Source organism: Rattus norvegicus, chromosome 11 (genome assembly GCF_021556685.1).
Source record: "Rattus norvegicus strain SHRSP/BbbUtx chromosome 11, alternate assembly SHRSP_T2T, whole genome shotgun sequence".
NCBI lineage: Eukaryota > Metazoa > Chordata > Mammalia > Rodentia > Muridae > Rattus > Rattus norvegicus.
In genome coordinates, this window is record NC_141544.1 from 26,283,103 (window position 1) to 26,309,737 (window position 26,635).

Consider the following 26,635-nt stretch of genomic DNA (forward strand, 5'->3'; position numbering starts at 1 on the left):
TAACTGGAAGTAATATCAATACATTACATGATATTGAAGAAAGCTTTCTTCATGAAATGAGAGAGTCATGGATGGCAGACGTGGCATGTGGAAAGAAATTATGGGTAAAAGAAGGTAAATTAATACCACCAAGAAACATTTATAATTCTATATAATGTTATTGAAAATGTATGAGGCAAAGCCACTGTAGTGGTACGTGCCTGCCACTTCCAGATCATAACACAGGAATGGGAGAATTGTGAGTTTTAAAACATCTGGAGCTACAGAGCAAAACCTTGTCTCAAAAGAGAAAGAAGTATATTTGTTGTCAGACAGAAGAGACACACACATGGGGCAAAAACAGATTGCTATCAACAGGATAAAGAGGAAAAAGAAAAGATCAAGATGTTTAACATGTAATTCATAAAAAACATGCTTTGCAGAAGCCAAACAGCAAGCCCCCTGAATTTAATAGAGTTGTTTTGGTTGAGAGATTTCTGATTTTGATTTACTAGCATATAAATAAATGAGAGTGTGGAGGAGTGCCAAATCCAGGCAAACCACTGCAGCGTTTCAGAAGAGTGGGTTGAGAACACACTGCTAAGAGGTTAAAAAGAAAAATGAGTAGATCAAAAGTCACAGACCATATGCAAAAGAATACCAATCACAGTCATAGTAGACTTCCCAAGAGGAACTCAAGAACGTGAGTAGCATTGGAGAGCCACTCTCAATAGTCATTGAAAATGGGAGAAGTAGGATACACCATGATGTTGCAACTTGAACTTCACATACGGTGAACGCATAGAGGGTTCAAATGTGTCCTTAGCTCCAGTCAAGCAGAAAGCAATACAGAAACACTATAAAGGTGGAGTTGCAAGTGGGTACAACCACTCTGGAAATCAATCTGGTGGTTCTTCAGAAAATTAGACATAGTTCTACCTGAGGACTCAGGTATACCACTCCTGGGCATACACCCAAAAGATGCTCCAACAAGGATACACGCTACACTATGTTCATCGCAGCCTTATTTATAATAGCCAGAAGCTGGAAAGAACCCAGATGCCCTTCAACAGAGGAATGGCTATGGAAAATGCAGTACATCTACACAATGGAGTACTACTCAGCTATCAAAGACAATGTCAGGGGTTGGGGATTTAGCTCAGTGGTAGAGCGCTTGCCTAGGAAGCGCAAGGCCCTGGGTTTGGTCCCCAGCTCTGAAAAAAAGAACCAAAAAAAAAAAAAGACAATGTCATCCTGTGTGAGGTAACCCAATCACAAAAGAACACACATGATATGTACTGACTGATAAGTAGATATGAGCCCAAGGATACAATTTACAGACCATATGAAGTTCAAGAAGAAAAACAAAATGTGGATACTTCAGTCCTTCTTAGAAGGGGAAAGAAAACACACACAGGAGGAAATATGGAGACAGTATGCAGCAGATACTGAAGAAAAGGCCATCCAGAGACTGCCCCAACTGGGGATTCAGCCCATATGCAGCCACAAAACACAGTCACTATTGCTGATGCCAAGACATGATTGCTGACAGGAGTCTGATATGGATGTCTCCTGAGAGACTCTAGCAGAGCCTTACTGATAAAGATGAGGACGCTTGCAGCCAACCATTGGATTGAGCACAGGGACCCCAATGGAGGAGTTAGAGAAAGGACTGAAGGAGCTGAAGGGGTTTACAACCCCATAGGAAGAACAATAATATCAACCAACCAGACCCACAGAGCTACAGGGACTAAACGACTAACCAAAGAGTACACACAGGAATCGATGGCTCTAGCTACTTATGTAGCAGAGGATGGCCTTGTCTGGTATCAATAAGAGGAGGAGGGCTTGGTTCTGTGAAGGCTCAATTTCCCAGTGCAGGGGAATGTCAGAGTGGTGAGGTGAGAGTGGTTGGGCGGTAAGGGGAGCATCCTCATAGAAGCAGGAGGAGAGGGAATGGGAGAGGGGGGAACTAGGAAAGGGTATAGCATTTAAAATGTACATACATAAAATATGCAATAAAAAAGAAAAAGAAAAAGAAACACTGTTAAACCGGAAGTATAAAACCAAATGCAGGATGCTGGGAATTAAGAATCTAGCATCAAAGCAAAGAAGACAAAATCAGGTTGGAGATTCTGGAGCAGGACTGAGTGGACATAAAGTTCAGTGTCTCCAAAACAGTGGTAACGGGGGAGTACATAGTGCTGAGTTGTCAAAAGAGAACTTAGGCTGTACCATTTTGAAACAAACATACTGTCAGTGTTGAAAATGAATCACAATACAATGATCTTTACTTCGAGGTCATAATATTTACCTGGTTAATAATAACTCAAATGTTTTGGTTTATCTATGTATATAGGTGTGTGCACGTACATATCTGTGTTTGTGAATGCCAGTGTGTCAGGGCACATGTGTGGACAACAGAGAAGAACTTCGAAGAGTGTCGGTTCTCAGAACCCATCATGTTTGAGACAATTATCAGGCTGGCTGGCCTCAAAGCTTCAGTGGCTTTTGGCCCTCCCATCTTCCTTAGAGAGATTAGAGATATGAGCTATTATGTTTTTGGGAATTGGAAATTGGATCCTTGTGCTTGATCACTCAGACATCTCTCTAAGCTTAACTAGTTTCAACATTAACAGCACAAGTGAACCAAAGAGAATATACTAGAAAGAGGAAATTTTCAAAAAAGAGAAAAGAAAAATAGGAGAGTTACAGAGAAGTTTTAAGCTGATTGAATTATAATTTTCTAAAATAGAATATAGAGCCAAGATATACTTAATACATAAAGCATACGCTAGAAAAAAACACATGCTTAAAATAATGAAATGAATGCCCAAAGCAGGTAGAAACAGCAACAACAAAAATCTTACAAAAATAATTAAAGATGAGAGTGTATTATGCCTCTGTGTGTGTGTGTGTGTGTGTACATGCATTTATGCACATCTATGCACATGTGAAGACTTCTTTTTTTTTCTTCTTCTTTTTTCTTCTTCTTTCTCCTTCTTTTACTTTTTTTCCTTTTTTTGGAGCTGGGGACCGAACCCAGGGCCTTGTGCTTGCTAGGCAAGCACTCTACCACTGAGCTAAATAAAGAAGCTATTAAGCAAAATATTTCAGTGTTTTATTTTGGTTTGCAATACCTATGATACATATTAAAATCACAATGTATAAAACTGATTTTTGTGCATTATTTTGACACATTTAAAACAGTCACTTCAGAAATGTATGCCTATTTTTGGCTATTTTCTTAATAAACAGTTTTCATCTTATAAGTATCATGCTTCAACCCTAGTTTCTTTGAGAATGTTAAGGATTTTTAGGGATTGACACATGTGTTAATTATCTACAGGGTGGGATGGGAATGTACTTTATGAAATATCTGGAGTTTGTCACAGATGACAGACCAGAACACTACGTTCTGATATTATAGTCTAATAGTGTGTATATTCTGATTCTGACATTGACTGTGTACCATCGAAAAGATTATTTCACAAATTAAAAATACAGTAAAGGAACAAATAGATCACTCCTCTCACAAATCAGCCGACTCTGCTCACACCCTTGAGAACATAGTACACATTAGAATGAAATGAACAAACTATATTTCCTAGCACAAGTACAGTTGTTGTAGAATAAAAACACAGGAAGAATAGATTTGTTTTCAGTCGTGAAGATGACTATTGTATAAATAAAGAACCTTTATTTCTTTTCTTTGTTTTCCTTGCAACTTATAAGGCAATGGTATTTCTTGAGTAGTAAACATCAACTATTACTTCTTCTATAGAACATGCCTTAGCATAAAGCTGCCATTTTGGAACTTCAGAGACACGATGGTAACCTAAGACCTTACGGTGAGCTTGCAGCTACCTGAAACTAGAGTGGAAGAGGTGGAATGAGCAATGGACATCAGGTTTATAATCTTGATACCATAGTGATAATATTTATTAATGTTGAAATAAAGGGAAGTTCATTTTTAATGTTCTTGATGTAGAAGACTCGAAGGTCATAAGGGAAGTGGGCGCCACAGTTTAGCTTATTTCTCTACAAGTTGGAGAGCGACAGCACAGCAAAACTCTCACAGGAGAGTCCCAGGTTCGACTAAGACCAAGTCTTCCCTATCCTAGTTCTTACTTCTTTTCCTCAGTCTTTTAGAATAGTGTGATCGTTCATCCCCATGGCCACCTCCTCCCAGATACGCCTTGCTTTCATAACTGCATAATTGTATTCTCTCTCTTCTGTCTCTGTTTCCTTCTGTCTTTGTCTTTGTCTCTGTCTCTCCCACCTGTCTCTGAATTCTGGTTTGTTTTGGTTTTGTGTTTTGATTTCTTTTTAGTTTGTTCATTTGATTTGTGTTTTTGTTTGTTTGGGGGTTATTTGTTTTGGTTTTGGTTAGTGGGTTGATTTTTTTTTAAACTTTGAGGGCACTTTTTTCTTTGTACAAAATGGGATTTTATTTTTCTGTCAACTTGTTGTATATAAAATCCCTCAGGCCACTTGACACCACCAGATAACTATTTCCCAGGTCCCTAAATCAATTCTTCCACAGGAACTGCCTCTGGATAAATTTAATCTCTTGGGTTGGTAGCTATTTTTAAAATAATTTAGAAATTGTACCACAACTCTTGACAGGTTTAGGGGTCTCCTACAGTTCTCATAATGTCTTTAGGGATAGTAGGGTAAATATTTCATAAAACAGACACATTACTGGTAGATCTAATTGCTTTGGTAATGATATTGAACCCTTTCAATTTCCTTCTGAAGGCAGTCTATACCGCTATAAAGCATTGTTTTCTACTCAAGACCTTGTGGTAGCTACAAAAAAATAAAAAAAAAGCAATGAGTGTTTCCCTAAATAGCAGAGCTCTACTTGTGGGCTTTCAATGCTGATATTCAGTGACCACTAATTTCATATCTTACCAGACAAAACTGTATTTTATTCATTACTGGGTAGAGAGAGTTTTGAGACATTTAGACATGACTGCTTACAAAGAGGCAACCTTATCTGTAGTAGGTGAACAGAAGTTGACAGGCATACATTAAACAGAGTAATGTTTGCTCATCGCTTTAATGAAGCATGGGAGGTTTCCTGCCTTTTTCATTTGGGACTTCAAGCTGGGGGTATGTCCACAGGGAGTATTATCAGAGATTATTCAGCATGCTGGAAATGTGAAGAAACCCTTATCCTTCCTTCAAAACGCACAACCAAAAGTGCATTGCTACTTTCCTTCGTGATGACCCCATTCTTAGACTGGACAATGCCTAAAGATGCAGAAGAAGTCCCATTAGAGACCTATGCCAGACTTCAACAGCACACTTGGGCATGTTCTACAGGAAGGACCATAAGTAGAAATCTTGCTATGACATGCAAGAATTAAGAGAGGTATTTTAATGTCATAGGAAAATTATTGAAAAATTTAAAATCTCTTAAAAATCTAAAAGTATTATCATATTAGAATGAGTAAAGAAAATTCTGTTAATATGTATTTGAATACACAAACAAGCACACATGTATATGTCACTTATGTGCATGTACATATGTGTCTGATACATGATAAATATACCAAAACATGATGAATGATAAATATAGGTCAGGTTTACTATTTGAAATTCTCTTAAAAATAGTGGCCTTTGAAGAGCAGTTTGCTAAAAGTTAGTCTCCTAAGAACCTAAATAAATTAGATACATTGACTTTTTTAAATTTCTCATGAAAAAATTCATCATAAAGCCCCCTAAAATTACAATTCTGATCACTATTGATTTTTCTAATTAACGAAGAATTGTTTCACATACGTCTGATATTTTTGTGTTAAAATTACAACTATTTATAATTGGTGATGATCAATATTATCAGTTTGACAGGGTAAAGAATTAAGGAAAGGACCAACTTTGACCTTGCCCATGAGGGAACTTCTATTTTAGGATGACTGAGGTAGGAAACTACCCTAAATATGTAAAGTACCATCCTGTGGGCTGTGGTCCTGGGCTGAGTTTAAAGGAAAAGTTAACCAAGTGGCAATGCTCTCTTTTCAGTGAGGAACTAAGGAGGTGCCGTGAGTGCCAAGCTGCACCTCGATACCACTACTGTGTCCCCAGGTGCTTCTTTGTTGAGCTGCTTTTTGTCAAGTGTTTGGTCACAGAAAGGAAAAAACTTAGCTAAGCCATAACGTAAGTAGAAGTGAGGTTTACCAAAGACAGTGAGCTCTGCAGGGTCGCTGTCCCTTTCTCCCACCATGTTGGTTCCCACACAGGTATACATGCCAGCATCGCTTTTCCTAGTATTGGAGATCATCAGCTTCCCACCACGGATCTACACAAAATAAACCAAAGGAAAATAAAAGGAAAGAAAGAGGCTTTTTAAAGAATTTTGATTATTTAAGATCAAGCCTATTGCTGCAATAACAAAAGAATTTTTTTTAAATTGAGTCAGATTATAAATAAAATGGCTTAGATAAATAAACCATTGAATTTTGAGGGGGTTTGATATATAGCAAAGGTCAAATTGTATATTTTAAAAACAATGTTACTCAGCACAAATCCACTGAAGACCAAATTCTCATCATCATGGTAACTTTTCATATTAACAATGAAGGCAGAAACATGAGTATATACTGTGATCGCTACCAAGAATTTAGCTGTTATGTAATGTTGCCATGTCAATGTTCACATGGCATAAATTCTCATTTATAACAAATATAGTATATATAAATGATTTTTATGTTGAAATAAAATGTGTCTACTCAAATGAAATAACTATTTTTAATAAAATACATTAAATACCAGTGACTGTATTTAATCTAAATGTAAAGCTAATACATAATATCAAATGTAAATTTTATTTCAGTGAAGTCATTATTTTTATAGAATACTGAATCTAGAGTAAAATGAGAGATATTTAATATGCTAATGGCTACCATTGATATTTTAATATCAATGTATAAACGTAAATGACCAGTAGAAACCTTTAGAGAGCTGATGTCAATATCACAGTAGAAAATAGCAGTTACATAGTTAAATTGGTATAACTGTTAGTATAATACAAACTCTCATGATTGTCTTATTAAATCCCATATAAAATTTTATTTTCACATTTAAATCATTTCAATATGTTTTATATGGTAAATTAGCATTTAAATACAATTTTGTTTTTAATCTGTTAACAAAATTTGTTCTTTTGATGAGAAACTCAGTCTCTCTGGACCTTTCTTATAATTGAACTCACACTTATTCTCTCTTCCTTCTCATCAATTCGGACTTTGTCCTTTTTCCAGTAGATGGTTGGTTCTGGGTGTCCCCGTGGTGGCTGGCACTCCAAGATTGCAGGCTCTCCTGCTGCGACTACCACATCTGTGGGGTTTTGCCGGAAGTCATCTCGCAATACTGAAGGAAAATTAAAACAGTTTAAAACCATGCTTAAGGGCAATATTCCATTTTCTCTTGCCAAAATTAACTTCAAGTCTTATCCAAAGTTTCTGGTACCAAATTCTGGGTATTACTGGTGCTCAAGCCATGCCCATTAGAAAGCATGCTAAACCCAATCCAAGTGCTCACTGGCGGGGACAGTGAGGGCAGGCCATTTGCATACATTGGTGCTAAAAATCCAGTTTTGGAAATGAGATGTTGAACAGCTGTGAAGTAGGATATTTAGGATAGAGTTCTGAGCTTTAGTAACCAAGCAAGGTATAGAACATTTCACATTACGTGGATCTACTCACTGTAAAGAAAACCACATATGTTTATTTGTCCATAAATGCATTACAATGAATTCTTAAGATAAACCTGAAGCAGGCTTATCTTATGGGCATGTGTGTACCTGGTTCTATGAAGGAAGTGGACTGACAAATTCTGAGAAGCTCTCTCTCGTGTAGCATGAATGTGGGTACTCTCCACACTTCAGTAAGCAGACTCATTGGGGTTTTTTTTTTTGAAACACGCCAGCACCCACACATAAGGGCTTCATTTTTATTCTCCACCTGCCAAGTGACATCTGGGCAGCGGGACGTGGAGAACTCAGACACCCCTTACAGCATGGCTGCAGCCTGAATTGTCCCTTTTTTTCATTCAGAAGGAGAACAGCAGGTTGGACCTCTGATCTCACCTCCAAAATCTGGCATGTGTCAGATATCCAAATGTCACCTATCTATCAGTGTGATCATTTTTTTCCCTGCTGGCAAGATAAGAAGACTGCATGTGCTATCAGAGTAAAGCGGACTGAACATATCTGGCGAATAGTGCCCCTAACTATTTTAGTATAAATCATTCAAAACAGGAGTTGAGACTAGTTACCATGTTTCCTTCCACTGTGTTCCTGCTTCCTTTTCCTTTTCTTTGACAGTCCAACACTTATAAGCGTTATTTTGTCTTATGCATTGACTTTTTTCTTTAGTTTTGTGTTCTTTGTAGACAGCCTCACTATGTAACCAAGGCTGGCCTCACACCAATGATCTTATGATTCTCCTGCTTGTTAAGTATTGTAATTAACAGGCATGTCTTAAACTCTGTTAAGTACAGTTTATTTTAAACTATATAAAGGTAAAGATAAACATATTCATCCATCCATCCATCCATCCATCCATCCATCCATCTGTCTGTCCATCCATCTAGACTTGGCATGCACTATTCCACTATATAGCAAGTAGGTACAAACATGGGGATATATTTGTTTCTATCTGTGTATGCATGTTCATATAGTACATGAATGTGTGTAAACATACATATGTATATATGATATGTATTGTCTACAGCTATCACTAGACATCCTCATATAATCTGCTAGGTAAAACAACCATTGAAAACATTTATTCTGTTAAGCCAGCTGCCATTCCTATCCTGTTATAAGACCCACCTCAGACCTCTGCAACTCTCTTTGTTATGTGGTGTCTTTAGGCTAATATCCATTCTCCAACTACTTAAGAAAGTCTCTATCCATTAAATAGCCTCGAGAAACAATGAGCAAAATTTCAGTTTTTCTTTTCTTATTTCTCATAACATCCTTTAACACAGCTCTCTGTCTTTATAAAGTCATGGCCATGTGAGAGAGCAGTTTGGCTCCTATTGAGGGTGCAGCGGCAAAGCGTTTTGTCCACACTAATCATTCTTAGATTCAGAGTCCTCTAATGCCTTTCTACCTAGGACAGGTGTTACCCATTAGCACTGAGAAAGGCATGGGTCTTTATTTTGTTTCTTCTTGTTTTGTCCTCTTGTCTAACTGGCAAGGGACATAGGATTTTTATGCATAAGGAGTGGCTTCTGAATGAAGAGAGGGGCTTGTTCATTTAAGTATGACATTCATTTGAGAGGAGAAGGGTTAACACTGTGCTTTCCTCTAGTAGGTATATTCTCCAGGGAGAACAAGCTGGCGAGTAATTTATATTCTGAATAGAGAACAGCTGCCTGTTTATGCAATGCTAAGAAGTGCAAAAATATGGTAGCAGGGTGAGGGACCCCCTATGATATCCGGTCCTGGCAACAAATGGTGTTTTGGCAGAACCCCAATCTGTTCCAAACTGGCACATCTGGCCAGTTGAAGACCCTTCACCAGATTTCGTCCTCTAAAGTGATAATGCCAAAGAGCCTTGGTTCAAATGGTGCTTAAGAGTCTTGCAAATCATTCTGAGAACCAGTCTTACATGAGTTTGCCACAATTTAAATTTTGTTGTTTTTTTTAAAGCCCTTTGATATGGTGAATAAAATGAAAAATATATAACAAACTATAAGGACTGCTCCTTTGAAACAATATAACATGTGTTTATGCATTCAAAAAAAAGGAAAGAAAATTACTCCAATTTGCACATGAAGCCAAGAAATCTAACAGCATCTGTAATTTTAGGCTTTCAGACTGTTCGCTCGGAGAGTAGGGTGAGATAATGGTATAATTGGTACTGTACCCTCTTCAACTTGTAATATGCTCTTTGGGGTTTGCCTGCAATGCTTCTGACTCGGGTCTTCCCAGTCACATCGGTTCATTTGCCCTTAGGTGTGGGGTAAAACTTGTCTACTCTGTCTCACTCAAAAAAAAAAATCCTTAAAGTGAGTGCACATTACGTCTAAAAGGAGATTCTAACAGAGTAAACTTTTCCTCTTTATCTGTCTGTGCAGCTGTATGTTACATAGCTGGAAGAAGTTTCCTTAAGTCTTTGGAAATAAATAAAACTCACAAGCTTTATAAGGTAAGTAACTGCACTTAGAAAAAGAATTTCTTTTGTGATTGTAATGTAATACATCATTTCTCCCATCCCTTTACACCTTCTAAACTCTCCCATATACCCATCTTCGATTTTTTTCAAAATACATGTCCTCTTTTTTAAAAAAATTTAATTGATGCTTCTCTCTCTCTCTCTCTCTCTCTCTCTCTCTCTCTCTGTCAAAAAACACATAAACACTTCTAACTTGCTCAGGCTTTATTATGTCTATTGCAAGTTTGTTGTTAGTACTGACAATTTGGTATTGAAAAACCAAATGGATGTGGGGAAAAAACAAGCAGGAGGCCTCAGTCCTAGACAAAGAACTAAGGTACCCAAGGAATACTGAAAGCAGGAAAAATGCTCTAACTCACAAACTTTTAAGAATTATTTAAAAATGGTAAGGTACACAAGACACTCACCTCCCCAGCTGGCACACATCATGTAAGGAGATCTGGGGAATGCAGCTTTCTCGATATCTTTTACCCTATCCTGCAGCGAGCCTTTTAGAAATGTACCTTTTCCTTAATCACCCACTCTCCTTTAGGTAAACCTGATAAACTCACTAGTTCACTAAGCTACACTTGGGCCTAACTTTTCCTTTGGTCTGTTGTCATTGCTATCTGGAGTGAAGAGAAGTTAATCTGCCCAGGTAGCATCTCCCATGAGTTGGTTTGCCTTTTCTCCCTCTTCCACCCTACATTATCTGATTGACAGGGTTGCTTAAAGCAGACAGAGGGGAGCTTCCATCCAAGCATCAGCAAGAAAAGAGACTCTTAGTGTCACAATACTTGAAGATCCAAATTGCTATCAAATTTGGTTGTAATTTGTATAAAATGGCAGTTACTATTATAATTCCCTATGCCAGCTTCATGGCGCTTAGTGATTTCAGATCTTGAATATTTGACTCCTCTCTCTTCCACCTCCTCTCTTTCATTAACCCCCGCTTCTCCCTCTTGTCCTAAGTAATTGGTTCTCTTTGTTTTTATAGCCTCAGTTGGATCAAATCATCGCTCAGGTATTTCCCTCTTAGGCTATTAAAATAAATTATCGATAACAATAAGGTGAGTCTCAACAATAGCAGGACCTTTAAAAGATGCACTGTGCACCAGTGCCCTCGGCATCCCTGGCAAGGCCGTTAGTGAGGTGAAGCCTGAACACTTTATAGATAGAAGTAGTCATGCACGCCAATGACTAAAGAAACCCATCCTAAACAAACCAAATTGCTCGTGAGGAGGGTAATTTAAAAAGGAATTGTAATGATAAGCTTGAGTAACAGTGGTCTCAAGGCAAAGTCAAAGACAGTACTGAACCTGGGCTCTGTGCAGGAAACTCTTGTACATTGGGCAAGAGCCGTGTAGAGCTGTACCACAGTCACCTGCCAATTTCTCTATAGAGAACTAAAGTCAAGTTCCAGGCACGCAGTTTAGCATCCCAATATGTAATCTCAGTGAACCACAACCCTTAGAGCCATAGGGCTTTCTGTCTTTATAGAACAAAACAGGAAGTTATGGACTGTTTTGCCATTTTAATGTTAGGAGTGGAACTTAGTACCTCACACATACTAAGGATCACTCTGCTACAAATGTAACCTCCAGCATATTTGTTACATTGAGGCATTGTATTGTACTAGCATACATCCATGATATATAATAATAAGTTTTGTTTTGACCTCCTTATTGGCGCTTAATGTTTTCACTCCGCCATTACTGTCTTTCGATTTTCCACTCCTGCTAAGTCACTTCCATTTCTCAACTAGCTCCTCTTGTATTTCCATGTCTCTGTGGTGTGTGTGTGTGTGTGTGTGTGTGTCTGTGTCTGTGTGTGTATGTGTGTGTATGTGTCTGTGTCTGTGTGTCTGTGTGTGTATGTGTTTGTGTGTATATGTGTCTGTGTGTATGTGTCTGTGTGTGTGTGTGTGTGCATTCTTGTGCACATTCATGTTATCATTATTGTTAATTACAGGAGAATAATGGTACATTCACAGGAATGTAGCCTTACCAGTCGTTGCAATACTACAGAAAATATCTCTCCATCTCCATCAACCATTGACTACATATCTTCAGGGAATTGTGAGGCCCTCTGAGTCATAATACTTCATCGTGGTGGACACAGTCTTGTTCATATTCTTTGTTGGTAATCACGCCTGGCTGAGTATTCAACAACCATGACTTGTCCAGAATTAAATGCACCATACTGCTCTTTTATGGATTAGGGCCTAAGACCATATGAAGAAAACTTTTATCTCTACTCTAAAAATAATTGACCACCACCAATAATACTGACAGCTACCCTTTGCTGAACACACCTTAACTGGCAACCATGTCTTTATGTTTCCCTATCGGTCATTTGAATGTGGGCTAAATATGTGCAGTGTTCATAACCAGTATACCTGGCACTAGAATCTTGACAGGCATTGTGGTGGCTAATTTCCCACACCATCTGCTTGCTTACAGTATTGCCACTGTCTTCATTCAGCAGATATTATAGTTCCCTAAAATTATCACGAGAATATCCCATGCTCTCTACACTTCACTGTAGCTATGGCAGGTTTCCTAAAATGAAAAACGTCATATTAATTGTTTGCTCACTCTCTAGAGTTCTGTCTGCATAACTGTTTCACTGCTGGGATGAGATACCATGACTAAAACAAGTCTTATAAACTAAAGCATGCAAGTGGGGCTTGCTTACAATTTCAGAGGCTTAGTTCATACCAGCACAGCAGGCAACACACAGACAGGTTCAGGAGAAGTAACTGAGATCTTTACATCCTGATCTACAGGCAGAGAAAGAGAGGTCCTGGCCTGGTGTGAGCATTTTCGAATACACTCCCACTGATACACTTACTCTAATGAGGCCATACCATCTGAACATCTTAATCCTTTCAAACGGTGAAGATATTAGTCTATGGGATTAATTTTTATTCAAACTACCTCAAGGTTAAACTAAGATTATTTCCTTTATGCAGTGTTGGGCGTTGCTTAGAACTATGTTTCTAACTATATCTCAAGCCTTGCAATAAATATATCTATAACTATCCTACCCTGGGCCATACATAAACACGTAATTATTCCTTTACATTAGTGCTTTAAATTTCCTTTTCTCAGAAGCTGCCACTTTGTTCTCTGAATTTTGCTTATTCAGTTCTCATGCATGTAACTGCTCCGTGATTGTCAGTTTCCCAATCATTCCTGAGAAAATTCTTCTTTTATACACATCATCTAGAGAAGGTATTTTTTCCAAAGCCTCCTTGAGGGGCCACACAAAAATTAATCAAGTGTTATTCACTGGTTGATTGAACCATAAATCTCATGATTTGTACTGAAATCTTTTTTATTATTTAGTGCAAATCACAATGTTTTCTATTTAAATTTAAACTAGTATTTTGAAGAAAAAGCTTGAATTGCTTGGATTTAAGGGGTAGTGTCTCTGTTTTCATTCCTCACCCTGTCTAATAGAGAAGTCAGGGACTTTGAGATGCTAAGAAGACTGAAGACTCTCTTGTAAGAACCAAAAATAGCAACTTAGATTTTTAGTAGAGAATAGAGAATCTCAAACTACTGGACAAATACAGAAGGGATAACCATCAGTAAAATCAGGCACAGTATTTCCCTAATCCTATCAACACAACATCCCACCAAAGGTCAATACTAGAATTGGTGAGGATTACCTCCAACATTAATGAAGCACTGTGTTCTCATCATGTCTGTCTATAAGGAAAGCATACTTTTTCGACATGGTCGTGTATGGCACCTATGCTATAGTCCCAGGGAAGCTCTAGGTTTTGATGAAGCTGGTGGGGGAGATAGGAAGATATTGCTGCTTGGTGATATTCTTGGGCAGATCAACCCTAGACACTGCTCCAACCCCCAATTTTCAAGCTAAATTCCTTTCACATTAAAGCCAGTTTTCTTTTGCACGAAAAAGCTACCCACTGATAACACAACAAACACATTTTTTTTCATTTTTTCTTATCCTTTACTGTATTAAAAACAAACCTTCAAAGTAATTGTTAAAATATCTTATTATATTCACTACAGTTGCATAATAAATGATTAGAAAAGACAAATCAGCTACCAGCTATATACAACACAATCTTATATCTGGGGGACAAATTGTAAGTGGTTTCTCATGCACAGAAGGGAAATGGGAAAGAAATTGCTCAGTGGGGAAACATCCTGGTACTGCTGTGCAAGCTGACACCCTGGCACCCCTGCAGTAAGCTGAGGATTCCAGCCCCTACCCCCTCCAGAAACACGCCTTGTATAAGCAAATTCCCTCAGCAAATGATGCAGATAAAGCAGCAGTATGAATTGGAGCATGTTGAATAAACAAGGATGCCCTGTGACTTGCTCATTTTCAAGTCACAGCACTTGGTGAAGCCTGGAATTCTGTTGGGAATAAAATACACAAACACACAATTCACGCAAGAGGAATGGCCAGCTCCAAGTTCCTTCGCCAAGTCTTTATTCTTCCATCCTTTTTTTAGCTCGGCTCTGTCCTCACCCACAGTATAATTTGAAGTCTTGCTAAGAGTGCCAAGTCTTCCTTAATGTTTTCCATTAATGCTTAAAATTTGCTGAAGGATTCTTAGAAATTGCATGGAAACATTGCGCTCTCTGTAATTTGTATCCGTAACCTCTGAAATGCATATGTTCTCCTTGGGGACCAAGTGTTGAGATCATTCATAAACTCTTGGATCACATGTGGCACTGCAAACTGGTGACATCTGACCACGGCAGACTCCAGGCCTGTCTCTGGCAATCATTTCCTTTGCTTTGCTGTGAAGGAGCCAGCTCTTGGCACACCTTCAACACTTGGAAGCCCTATTTTTGGAAAGCCTTGCATCTGATATTTGAAAAGGATCTGCATACCCTACGCATTAGCTTATGAGGAAGTTGTGGCTTGATGCTAATTAATGTTTAATCAGTTCTTCATTTCTCCCTTAAAGAACTCCAGTCCCCAAAATTTTTCATGAGGTATGGAGGTCCCAAGATTCACAGAAAATACCTATAAAAATCGACAAGTTGGAAGTTATGCAAACTACACTTTGTTGGGAGGGAGATAGTATTTAGAAGCATCTGTGTTAAGGAAAATGTGTTTGAGGTGATATGTTACCTCAGAACAAGATTTACATCCCATGAATATATCCATTCTGCTCCCTGAGTGACTGTGTCTGAGTACTTCTCGATGGAGGACTGGGTCCGGCAACAATATCCACTGCTCTAAGCATTAGAAGATAAGAGTATATTTAATTGAAATCTGTAATTACAATGACAATCTGATCAACAAGTAAGGGTACTCAGTATGGTCCCCAGTGGATAGTCCGCTTTTGTTGGCATTTTGATGGGGCTTATTTATTACCTTTCTAAGATGTGAGTTTGGGAATAGGTAAACAGGGAAGAAAACACACTAGGTTTTTTTTTAATGGAATTTACATTGATGAGGTAATTACAAGTGACCATCTGTCTGCATGCTGTACGAGTTTGCAGCCTACTCTCCATTCCATGAGCTCAACTCTTCTGCCAAAGCGGAGAGCACGTAGATGCCAGGAAGGGTGCTTGCCGGTGGTTGCTGGTTACATTCTATGCCCATCGCTCTTAAAGTTTTCTCTACCACTCCGAATTTTCCTTTCATTTACCCTGTGACCTTAGCTAGCAAAAATTTTGATATATAAATTATCATTTATGTATATTTATAAAAATATAATTCATACACACACATATACATATACATTTTTAAGGCCAGTTTATTGGGAAGTTGTTCTCTGGCCCCAAGAAGTTAGGCCATGGAAGCTGCCCTGGGTTCGGGGGAGTTGGGGGGGGGAGAAGGAGATGAAAAGAAGAGAAAAAGAGAGACAATAGAGTTTTGAATGTACATAAGCAAGATGTTTAAATTCAAAGTTCACGAGATTCCTTTCTCCCCGTGTCTGTCCATTTGAATAAAGTGAACAGCATACTCCTGTCAAGTAAATATTATCGCACTGTTTTATTCATGATCCAAGTAGGTCATATCTCTCCTCCCACCTTGTTAGTCTGAACTGAAGGCATTAGCGTTTACAGCATTCCAACACAGCTCAGTGCACAGAGGTTCATGGTCTCAGGAGAGTCTTCCTGCCACTCCACCCTGTCCCCAGAACAGAGGCATCATTGCTCTGGCATTTTTCTCCCACAGTGCATTGTGATGTGCATGATCACCATGAATTACAATGCCAACTAACTGCCAGCTGCCTTGAGTTATAAACTCAGTAGCCTAAGCATTATTACACATTAGGGTGCCCTATGGTGCAAGGGTGTCCTGGAATTTATGTGTTATTTATTACCTATTGGCAGGGTCTCAAAGTAATTTCACCCCTGCTGATGAAATGAGGGTTGAAGAGAGGAGGTCAAGGTTAACCTTCCTTGTCAAGAAACCTAGTTCCTGTAAACTGCTCTTGTCTTTTCACCTGAACCTGCAATGTAACAGATTTTGAACGAGAGAGACATATACTGTAATGCCTCTCTAGACTTTCAGTTTGATTCTTCCTGATTGAAAATATCTAATGCCAGGGTGTTGAGATGAGAGTGGGTGGATGGGAGGGAGAGAACCCTCACAGAAGCAGGGGAGGGGGATGGGAGAGAAGGGGTACCAGGAAAGGGGATAACATTTGAAATATCCAATAAAAAGGAAAGAGAAAAGAAAATAACTATTGTCTCGTGAGTTTTAACAAGGTTCTTTATCACCATTGTTTCAAAGTCTGCTAAGGAGAAGATGTAAAGAATACCATTATCCTTAAACATGTAAAATTTGGGAGTAGATGAGGCTATGGTGTGCGCACAAAAAGGGACCTATCATGACTGCCCTCTGAAAGACCCAATTGCAGCTGAAAGAGTACAATGCAGACGTGTGCACCCAACCAATGAATAGAAGCAGCTGACCCCTCTGGTTGAAGAACAGTCGTCTCGACTAACCGGGACCCCCGAGATCTCTCAGACACTGGATCACCGACCAGGCAGCATACACCAGCTGAGATGATGCCCCCAACACATATACAGCAGAGGACTGCCTGGTTTGGGTTCAGTCAGAAAAGATACACCTAACCCTCAAGAGACTGGAGGCCCCAGGAAGTTTAGAGGTCTGGAGGGGTAGGGACATCCTTGTGGAGATGGGGTGGGGGATGTAGAACATTGGGGAGTGGAAAAAATCCGAAGTATAAAAATAAATAAATAAATAAATAAATAAATAAATAAATAAATAAATAAATAAAATAAATTTGGGAGTATGCTGGTGACTTTTGTCTTTTATAGAAAACAACAACAAACAAACAACAACAACAACAAAACAAACAAGGACGATCTCAATCTGCATTGGATTAGGTTTGAATTTGTGATATTTAAATAACCAAGCACCACATGTCAGTCAGGAGAGTTTCCAATGTGAGCATTTCGATACTAGGATTTGCATATGTCCACATTGCCAACTAGCATGACTCTCCCCTCTCACGAATGTTGCAGAAGCAGATGCAATCTGACTTCTCAGATTCTTCAGGAAATGTACAATTTGATGGCTACATGACAAGGAGCTGGACGTGTTCCCTAACTCAGACTGTACCATGTTCACTTTCCAATCAGTCAATGAGAAAAAAGCTCACACACAGCTCCACTCTATACCAAAGATTACAGACACTTTCCCCCGCCCCCGGCCAAATGATTTCTGAATGCCACCGTTAACATGCAGCCATCTTGGTACTCATCTACAGGAAATTCCCCCAAATATCGCCGTGTTTTGACAGCTAACCCGGAGAAGAGAAAGCTCGGAGCATAGCTCAGCGCTTTTTATGAATGCCGGTGTCTCCATGCCATGCTTTAATTATTTCAGAAAACCGATATTACATCGCCAGTGTGACGGAAACACAATGTGCTTGACAACTTTTGTTTACCTAGGAAAAAAGCAGAATTTCTCGCTTTATTGACGGTAAGTTCTCCCTCCCCCAAAGCCTCCCCCTTTATACTGTGAAAAGCAAACTGATACTAGACGCAAATATTGTCTTCAAAAAGCATAAGGCATATTCGGTGCCCCAACAAACGTGCCATGTGTTTTTATAAAAGTAATTAAGTATTTAAAATAAATAAATAAATGGTGTTTAATTAAAAAGCTGTTTCTGTTTTGTTTGTTTGTTTTTTAATGAATGTGAGACTTATTACTGAACACAATTTGGTGAGGTATAATACAGCACAGTGGTAGCCCTCAAGAGTTTAGGCCCAACATGCTCAGGGAACCGCAAATGAGGAGCTAACTGTCTCCCCAGCCATCGGGGATGCGACACTTCTCAGCTCCCACATTTTCAAATTCCTCTGCATTCAACTTGGTGCAGCTCCTCTTTTTAAAAACGTGGACTATCTGGTAGGTCTAAGCAGTAGTGAATCATGTGTTTCTTACTGTGCAGCTTAATGTGGGTAGACATGATGCTCTGGGACACTTTGTCCTTGGGCTTCCCAAAAGTACCATGTATGCCTCTCAGGAGCCTAGACTGAAGACAGTATTGAGATAGCAGAAGCGAGTGGCTTCCAGAAAATTGTCTATCACAATGCCCTATTACCTTAGGCGACCTGTCTAGACAACAGGCTACATGCGCTCCTAAGGAGGCCACTGTTTGTTACCTTTGTCCCTTAACCTCTGTGCAGAAGGAACTTGGTCAGGTTGACTGGCTGCTGACCCTCCCATCCATGCTTATTGTGAACCGGAAAAGGGGGCCCGCTGGAAGGCAGGGAATGAGATGACTCAGGAATAAAGCTACTTGACTTACCCAAAGGTGGAAGAAAAAAGTTGCAACTTCCACAAAGTTGCCCTCTGACCTGCACTTGCACATGCTGTGCTGGCATGTATGCTATGTACAGACCATAGGCACAACACAACAAGGGTAATAATAATAATAATAATAATAATAATAATAATAATAATAATAATAACCACCACCACCATCACCACCACCATTATCATCACCATCATTGACGTCTTCGTTGTCATCATCCAGAAATAAATACTCTTTAAAAAGCCCTCTTGTCTTTGGCTATGCGTGAGAGAACGGATGACTATTTAATCAGAGTATGACCTCAGCAATATAAGGAAGTAAACACCTTTGCCTGTGCCGCTTGCTTGCCATATCTTATCCCTAGCTCCCCTGGTACATGCAGCCCTAGGACTTACTACATTTCTACTCACAAAATGGAGACAGAAAAGAAACAGAGCTGCCTGTTTCTTCCTTAGGAGTAACTACCTTTCTGTGAAGGGATATTGATGTTGACTTACATAGTACCTACAGTTTGTTCATCTAGAACAGTGGTTCTCCACCTGTCGGACTCCCTTAGGGCTCCAATGACCCTTTCTTAGGCGTCAACTAAGACTACAGGAAAACACTAATGTTTACATTACAATTCAAAACCATAGCAGAATTATAATTATGAAGTAGCAATGCGAATAATTTTATGGTTGAGGCTCACTACAAATTAAGGAACAATGTTAAAGGGTCATAGCATTAGGAAGCTGAGAACCAGTGACCTAGACCATTATCAAACCTGGTGAAGATTTACCAAGAACCCTACCAAACGTCCATTATTTTCACTCAAGGTAGCTCATAATACCATGCATATTATTGGAATTGACCGGTGAGCATAATTTGGCATGTTGGACATTTTCCAGTACCAAACATTAACCTCTCTCCTGCTTTCCCATTAATAGCTATCTAAAAAGGCTAATACCTCATTTGCTTTCTAATCTCAAGCAGCTGAAGGGAAAAGTATTCATTTCTTCTGAAATAAAACATCTTCATCATGACCTGTGAGTTGAATAATGATATCATTTACCCTTGAAAGTGGATAATTTGGAAAGGCAGAAGCAGATACCTAGTTATTAAACATTGAGCTTTAAGACTGAGAGATCAAAGATGAAGTAAATGGGCTCTGGGTAAAGCACGGAGTTGCTGAGGTCTGGCGGTGGACACTCTTCTGGTTCTATTTTTCTCCAAATACCATGAAATTACTAATAGAAGATGATAATCACTAAAAATCACTATTATAAGAACTTACATTCATATATATATATGTATGTGTATATGTATATATATATGTATGTGTATATGTATATATATATGTATGTGTATATGTATATATATATGTATGTGTATATGTATATATATATATATGTATGTGTATATGTATATATATATGTATGTGTATATGTATATATATATGTATGTGTATATGTATATATATGTATGTGTATATGTATATATATATGTATGTGTATATGTATATATATATGTATGTGTATATGTATATATATGTATGTGTATATGTATATATATATATGTATGTGTATATGTATATATATGTATGTGTATATGTATATATATGTATGTGTATATGTATATATATATGTATGTGTATATGTATATATATATATATATATATATATATAAAATTCTAAGTCAAGGACATTCAGATGACTATTTACACTGTAAATTACTAAAGGAATTTCAGTAGTTCCTTTTACCAAAAGGATATCTTTTCCCTAAGAGGTTACAGGCATATTAAATTTAATTTAACAAGCAGTATTTAACTTAACCTTCATGAATTGAGATCAAATAGATTTTATATTTATTATTTTACTTTCAAACAATTCTGGTTGTAGCTATTAATGTTTGGTAAAAGAAATACTTTATTATTCAATTACTCACTTTTGGTTTTTTTGGTAACTATTAACTGGACATTCGATTCGTCGAGAGCAATTTTTAGAATACTCTGTGAGTCTGAAATGGTTTTACCAGAGATGGTCTTTTTACCACGTTTAAGATGTTTAGAAAATATTTCATCCATAACTCAGAAGGCACAACCAGAAAAAGTTTGTATTACCTTAGAACAAATACAAAGAGGAAAAATTCTGTCAGGCTCGACTCTTCAGAAGAGCGGGCCTCAGTATGGGGTGTGAAACTGTTAAGAACTGGCAAGAAGAAAGTAAACTCGATGGAATGTGCCTGCCTGAGCACAAAACAAAAGAGACACATTCCACCGGAGAAATAAAAATATTGAGAAACAAAGAATGAGCTCAAATGATGAACCACATCTGCTTTGCCTTCTTTCTTTAACTGCTAAATCTTGTAAATGCATTTATTAAATATAAATGTGCATGTTTGATGTTGTAGGAATTATAACACTTAAGTGGAAAATAAATGTATTGGCTAAGAATGTCTTAAAAACATTTATCCCAGCTGGATTTAAGCCACAGAGCTGTGACAAACTTCTTCCAAAGGTCACATGGTGGGACAAAATGTTACTTTACAGAATAGTTGGCCCATTCATCATAGAAGTCAATAAAACATCTTTAAGACAGTGGAAAACCTACCCAGAAGCCTGATAAGGATGCATTTTATCTATTATGATCATTTTAAGGCAGAATGTAAAATCCTAAGAGTTTGTGTTAAGTTCTTTTATTTACCATCTGCAGAAGGCCTCTAGTAGTAGACAACAGGAAAATGCAGGGTATCAGGATAGCAGGATTACAATGGAGAGATCTGTTTCCTAGTATTGCACAGGAGGATCTAGTAAACAATCCACAGTGAAAGAATTCAGACTGCTAAACTTGAGAGAGACTGGGAGCATCACAGATGTTTACTGTCAACAGATACTTTCTTAAATAAGATGCTTACTTATAAAAATGTTTTTCCTTCTTCCCTGTTTATATACTGGGAATCTTGAATGTACATAAAGCATATAAATGAAAGTATAAGTTATCTCCTTAAACTATAAAAGCTTATCACTATAGGAAAGTTTATTAAGGGAGTTTTCTCCCGAACACATATAACAGTCCTTGCAAAAGATCATGGAAAAGTTACTGTTTCCCTTTGATATTGCTATACATTTTTATTTTATATATTTTCAAATAGAATGCAGATATTTGTTTTTTTTTATTTAAAACGAGTTTGTACATACTAGGGAAGACGCTGCGTTCCTGCAATCCCAGTACACTGAAGAGTGTGCTGACGAATGCAAGACCAGTCTTGGCTCTCCAGAAAGTTCTAGGCAGCCTAGCGTTCATGAGATCATGTCTTAAAAACAAGCATTCATAAAAAGAGGTAAAATGATGCATATGTGTGTGGATCAAGTTTGGTATTATCACGTGTCTTAATCTAGCTATTTTATAGGGTGCTGAGAGTTGATATCAGATCCACGAAATGCCTTATAGTTTATCTTAAACTAAAATGAACGCAGGATGAATTTTCCTCTTTACCAACACATTGAACTTTGCCTTCTCATCTTTGAGTTTTGGTAAAGTCATCTCATGAAAGCATTTGTTAAAATTTATTTAAGCACATAAAAGGAGACAGATTCCTGACCATAGTATTATGTAAGGAATATACAGCAACCTATTATAATTTGTTTTCTAATTGCATAATAAAAAGTTCCAAGGAATATGTTCAATAGTCCTCAGTATCCAGCAGTTTTACTTCATTTTAATTTTGTAACCATCTGTTATTTTTGACTGCATGGTTTTGTGTTTCATTCTTCAATCAGTTAAAGTGATTTAATATAAAACATTTTTCTTATGTGTGGATACACACCCCTATATCAGATGGTACATTGGCAAGAACCTGTCTTTGATGATGTCATGCATCCAGATTACACTCTTTGCCTCTGTTCCTTTTATCTTGTTTGAGACACCACCACATCTGCTATATGGCAGTTGACTTAAAACCCTTTTGTGTATGTGTGTATGTGTTTGTGTGTGTATGTGTTTGTGTGTGTATTTGTTTGTGTGTGTGTTTGTGTGTGTATGTGTGTGTATGTGTGTGTGTGTTTGTGTGTATCTGTGTGTGTGAGTGTGTGTGTGCGCGTGCGTGTGTCTGGATCCTCCTATACTCTGTTCTTCACACAGTAGACATTTTTAAACATGTCTAGTTATTCTTCTTTGTAAACATTTGCAAAGCATTCCTCAGAACATTGGAATAAAAATTAGGATCTGTGCTACCCTAGAGTTCTTTTTGTGATGTGTCTTCACATTGTATAGTAATGTATAGTAACCATCTCTACTGCTTCTTTCTCCCTCCCAGATTCTCTTTCTATCCTCTTCAGTCAGCCTAGAAAATAATTTGCTCCATCAATCTTTATTCTCCACTTCCTGTCAGTAAACTCTCAGTTCTCAAGTTACTTTTGCCTCTGATTACCTTTTCAAAACTCCAGAATCAAAAGAAGGAGGAAGAACCATGTGTCACATCCTATTTTTTCCCTCTGCTGCATATAACTTGTTCCGTACAGTTAATTTTGTTTGGTATTTTGGCTCACTTCCTAGTTTACTCAAGTAAAATAGAAGGTAAATCCAGATTTCCTAAAAGAAATTTCAATTTTTTACTGTTAAATTCCCAAACTTGACATAGTCATTCTTAGCACGTAACACACACACACACACACACACACACACACACACAAATGTTTTTGCTGAAGAAAAAGAGATGAGTAACACATTTCAGTTTGTGTTATTAAAGTGATAGTTACTTATTGTGCATTCATAAAAGAAATTTGCCCTGTAATTACAAGCTTTATTCTTTCAACACATGAGAAATGTCTTTGTTTGAGCAATATATTGTTCATATTGTCCTGGAAATTTAAGTATTTCTCTCCTATCATATTAAAAAAAATACTTGTATAGACCATGTACTGAACTTGCTGTTTAAAATACCTCAGTTTATCAGGGGATGAAATAGACACATGACTATTACATGACATGTTTTCCTAACTAAAATGTTAAGGAAATACAATAATAGTCCTTATGAATGAAAGACAATCCTAATTTTATTTTGTTAATATGAATGAATAGGAGCCAAGGCTTAAGACCGATAATTTTTATTCTAGAAAACACTTTAAAAATATTATGATGGACAATTAGTTGCAATGGATATATTTTATGAAGCTGTGGCTGAATAATCAAAGCCTATTAGAGATAATCTAACTTGGTAACCACAGTCCTCATTACAATCAGGTATTGCGCCCTACTGTGAGATGGTGATTTGAACATCAGGCTACAACTCTTTTTAATTCAGAATGCATGCCGAACTACTTTCATATTTGAATAAATTTCTAATATGAGTTTGATTCTGTATAGAGCATATTTTCACAAGAAAGAAAGTAGAGAAGCCAAAATGGAGTGCGTCAGTGTCAGCATGACCCTGTTCCCTTTCGCTGTTATGGGCACTTTTGTGGTTTAATGAATGATCTTTTAGCTCACACGATTGGATGTGTACTGCCTTCCAAACTTTAAACAACCTCTTCCTTGGGTTCCTGTAAACCTCCAAAGCACGTTTTGTCTCTTTCTTAATACAACATCTCATTGTTCCTGGTCTTACAGCATCTCTTTTTTTCCTTCCTTGTAGTTTCATTTACTAAAGAAATATTTACATAGCTCAGACTGTTCAGCTATATACCTGATCCTGACGTGTATTACACTGGTCATGAAAATCTGAAAAGAATGTTTAATATCCTAGAAAAATCATAGAAAGAAAACAACAACAAAAGAAACAAATAAAAATAAATATGGGTTTCTGGAGAACCCTAAATAACCTGTTGTTCCTCAGAGTTTCCTTTGATTATGAGACAAGAAAAGACACCCATTCGCAGAATCTGATCTGAACAATTCATGTTCATTCTTCAGGGAGCACACTCCTCGCTGTGGGCTCTTATTCGGCACTTAGGAATATTCCGCACTTAGAAAGAACTGCACTTAGAACGTTTAGGATCTTCCCCTTGGGCCGTTGCCTTGGATCATTGAGATGAGGTTTGCTTTCTCCCCATTTTGCACTTGCCCCATATTTCTCACTTTGGCCCATGAAATCACAACATTGTATCTGAACAGAATGAGAATTCTGCACACAGCTTTCAGCCAACTGCGTAATTTTTCTTACTCTTGTGGAAACATGCTAGACATATTGTTATGTAGACAGTTGCTAGTCCATCCCAAGGCTGTCCACACAGCCACCAAGGAATCACAAGTAGTCACGCACCAGCTCTCTAGGCTGCATGTCTCGCTCAGTTCTGGTTTCGAATCTCCATGTTTTCATTGTATTTGCCTTCTGTCCCAAACTACGAAAAAGTTCGGAAGTGAAATATTGATATTGCTTCCAACAAGATTGCCTTCTAACAGTGGACAGCCAGGCACATCCTATTTAATAGTACCTGTAGTAGTACACGCAGCATGCTTTAATAGTATGATACGATTTTACTCTTGGATACTGAAGTCAGGTGCTCAGAAGTCAGGGTGAGAAAGAAAATATTCTGTGAATCATTTTTTAACTCTCCACCACAAGGAGACATAGCCTCGTGGTCCATGTTTGTTTTAACTTGAGTAAGTGGGAGGGAAATACAAGTTTGCTCTCCTACTGAAGACTCATTCTTCGTTCGTGAACAGTTCATTAAAGAAGCTTCGCTGTTATATGAAGCTTAAGGAAATTTACACAGAGAAGTAAAAAAAGTGACAAATATAATCCTATATGTGGTCATATATGCACATAAACGCTTTTATTGATGGTGTTGACTACCTATTATCTATTTGTTTAAGTCAAAGTTTTATTTTTCCCATCCTCTTTGTCCTTTCCTCCCCCTTCCTTTCCCTTCCATCCTCCTTTTCCTCCTTCTTCTTCTCACTATGAACCTCAATTAGGCCTCAAAACCACAATCTCTTCCAGCTGGGATTTCAGTGTGCACCACGCTTCTTTACTTATCCTCATATCTACCAAATGAATATCTTAGGTTTATCAACTACCATTTTCACCATTTCATTTTTACAAGCATCTATTTTAATTGCAGGCACAACCATTTCTTGTTAACAATGTCAGCTATGACCAGAATATTTTAGTGATGTGACTTTTGTTGTTTTTAAAAACTGTTCCTACACATCTTTCCCCTGTTTATAGTTCTGGTGAATCTGCAAAAATAAAATTTTTCTATGGCAATTATAACTGTTCCCCACAATTTTTCACAGCTGCTTTAATCACCCAGGGTCCCCTTTTCCACAAACTGAGAAAAGGCTCTGTCATTAATCAAGTGTATAAGCTTTGCTAATTACAGTGGCGACTCCACTCATTGTAACAGCAGGTAAATTGGCTGTCTCTTCTATAACTAGTACATCCCCCTTCTTCTTTCTGGACTCCTTAGATTACTTTATCTTTCAAAGTAGGCAGTGAATAAAGATATCTATTTTATATTAGCGACAGTGAATTACTCATTCATTTACTCTTGCTACCTCCTAGTGTTAAGTCACTTCTGCTCTTTTTTTTTTTTCGATTTTTTTTTTATTAACTTGAGTATTTCTTATATACATTTCAAGTGTTATTCCCTTTCCTGGTATCCGGGCAAAGATCCCCCTCCCCCCTTCCCTTTCTTATGGGTGTTCCCCTCCCAACCCTCCCCCCCCATTGCCCCCCTCCCCCCACCAGTCTAGTTCACTGGGGGTTC

General features: G+C 37.9%; 1 protein-coding gene across 39 annotated transcripts in view; it reads right to left on the reverse strand.

The window, feature by feature from the left end:
• Robo2 (roundabout guidance receptor 2) overlaps positions 1-26,635 on the reverse strand; it is a 1,571,587-nt gene that overhangs the window by 143,201 nt on the left and 1,401,751 nt on the right. For all 39 annotated transcript variants that reach the window (NM_001415038.1, NM_032106.4, XM_087577083.1 and 36 more), the window contains 2 exon segments: positions 6,166-6,286; positions 7,199-7,356. In NM_001415038.1, the coding sequence (NP_001401967.1) occupies positions 6,166-6,286; positions 7,199-7,356 (279 nt within the window).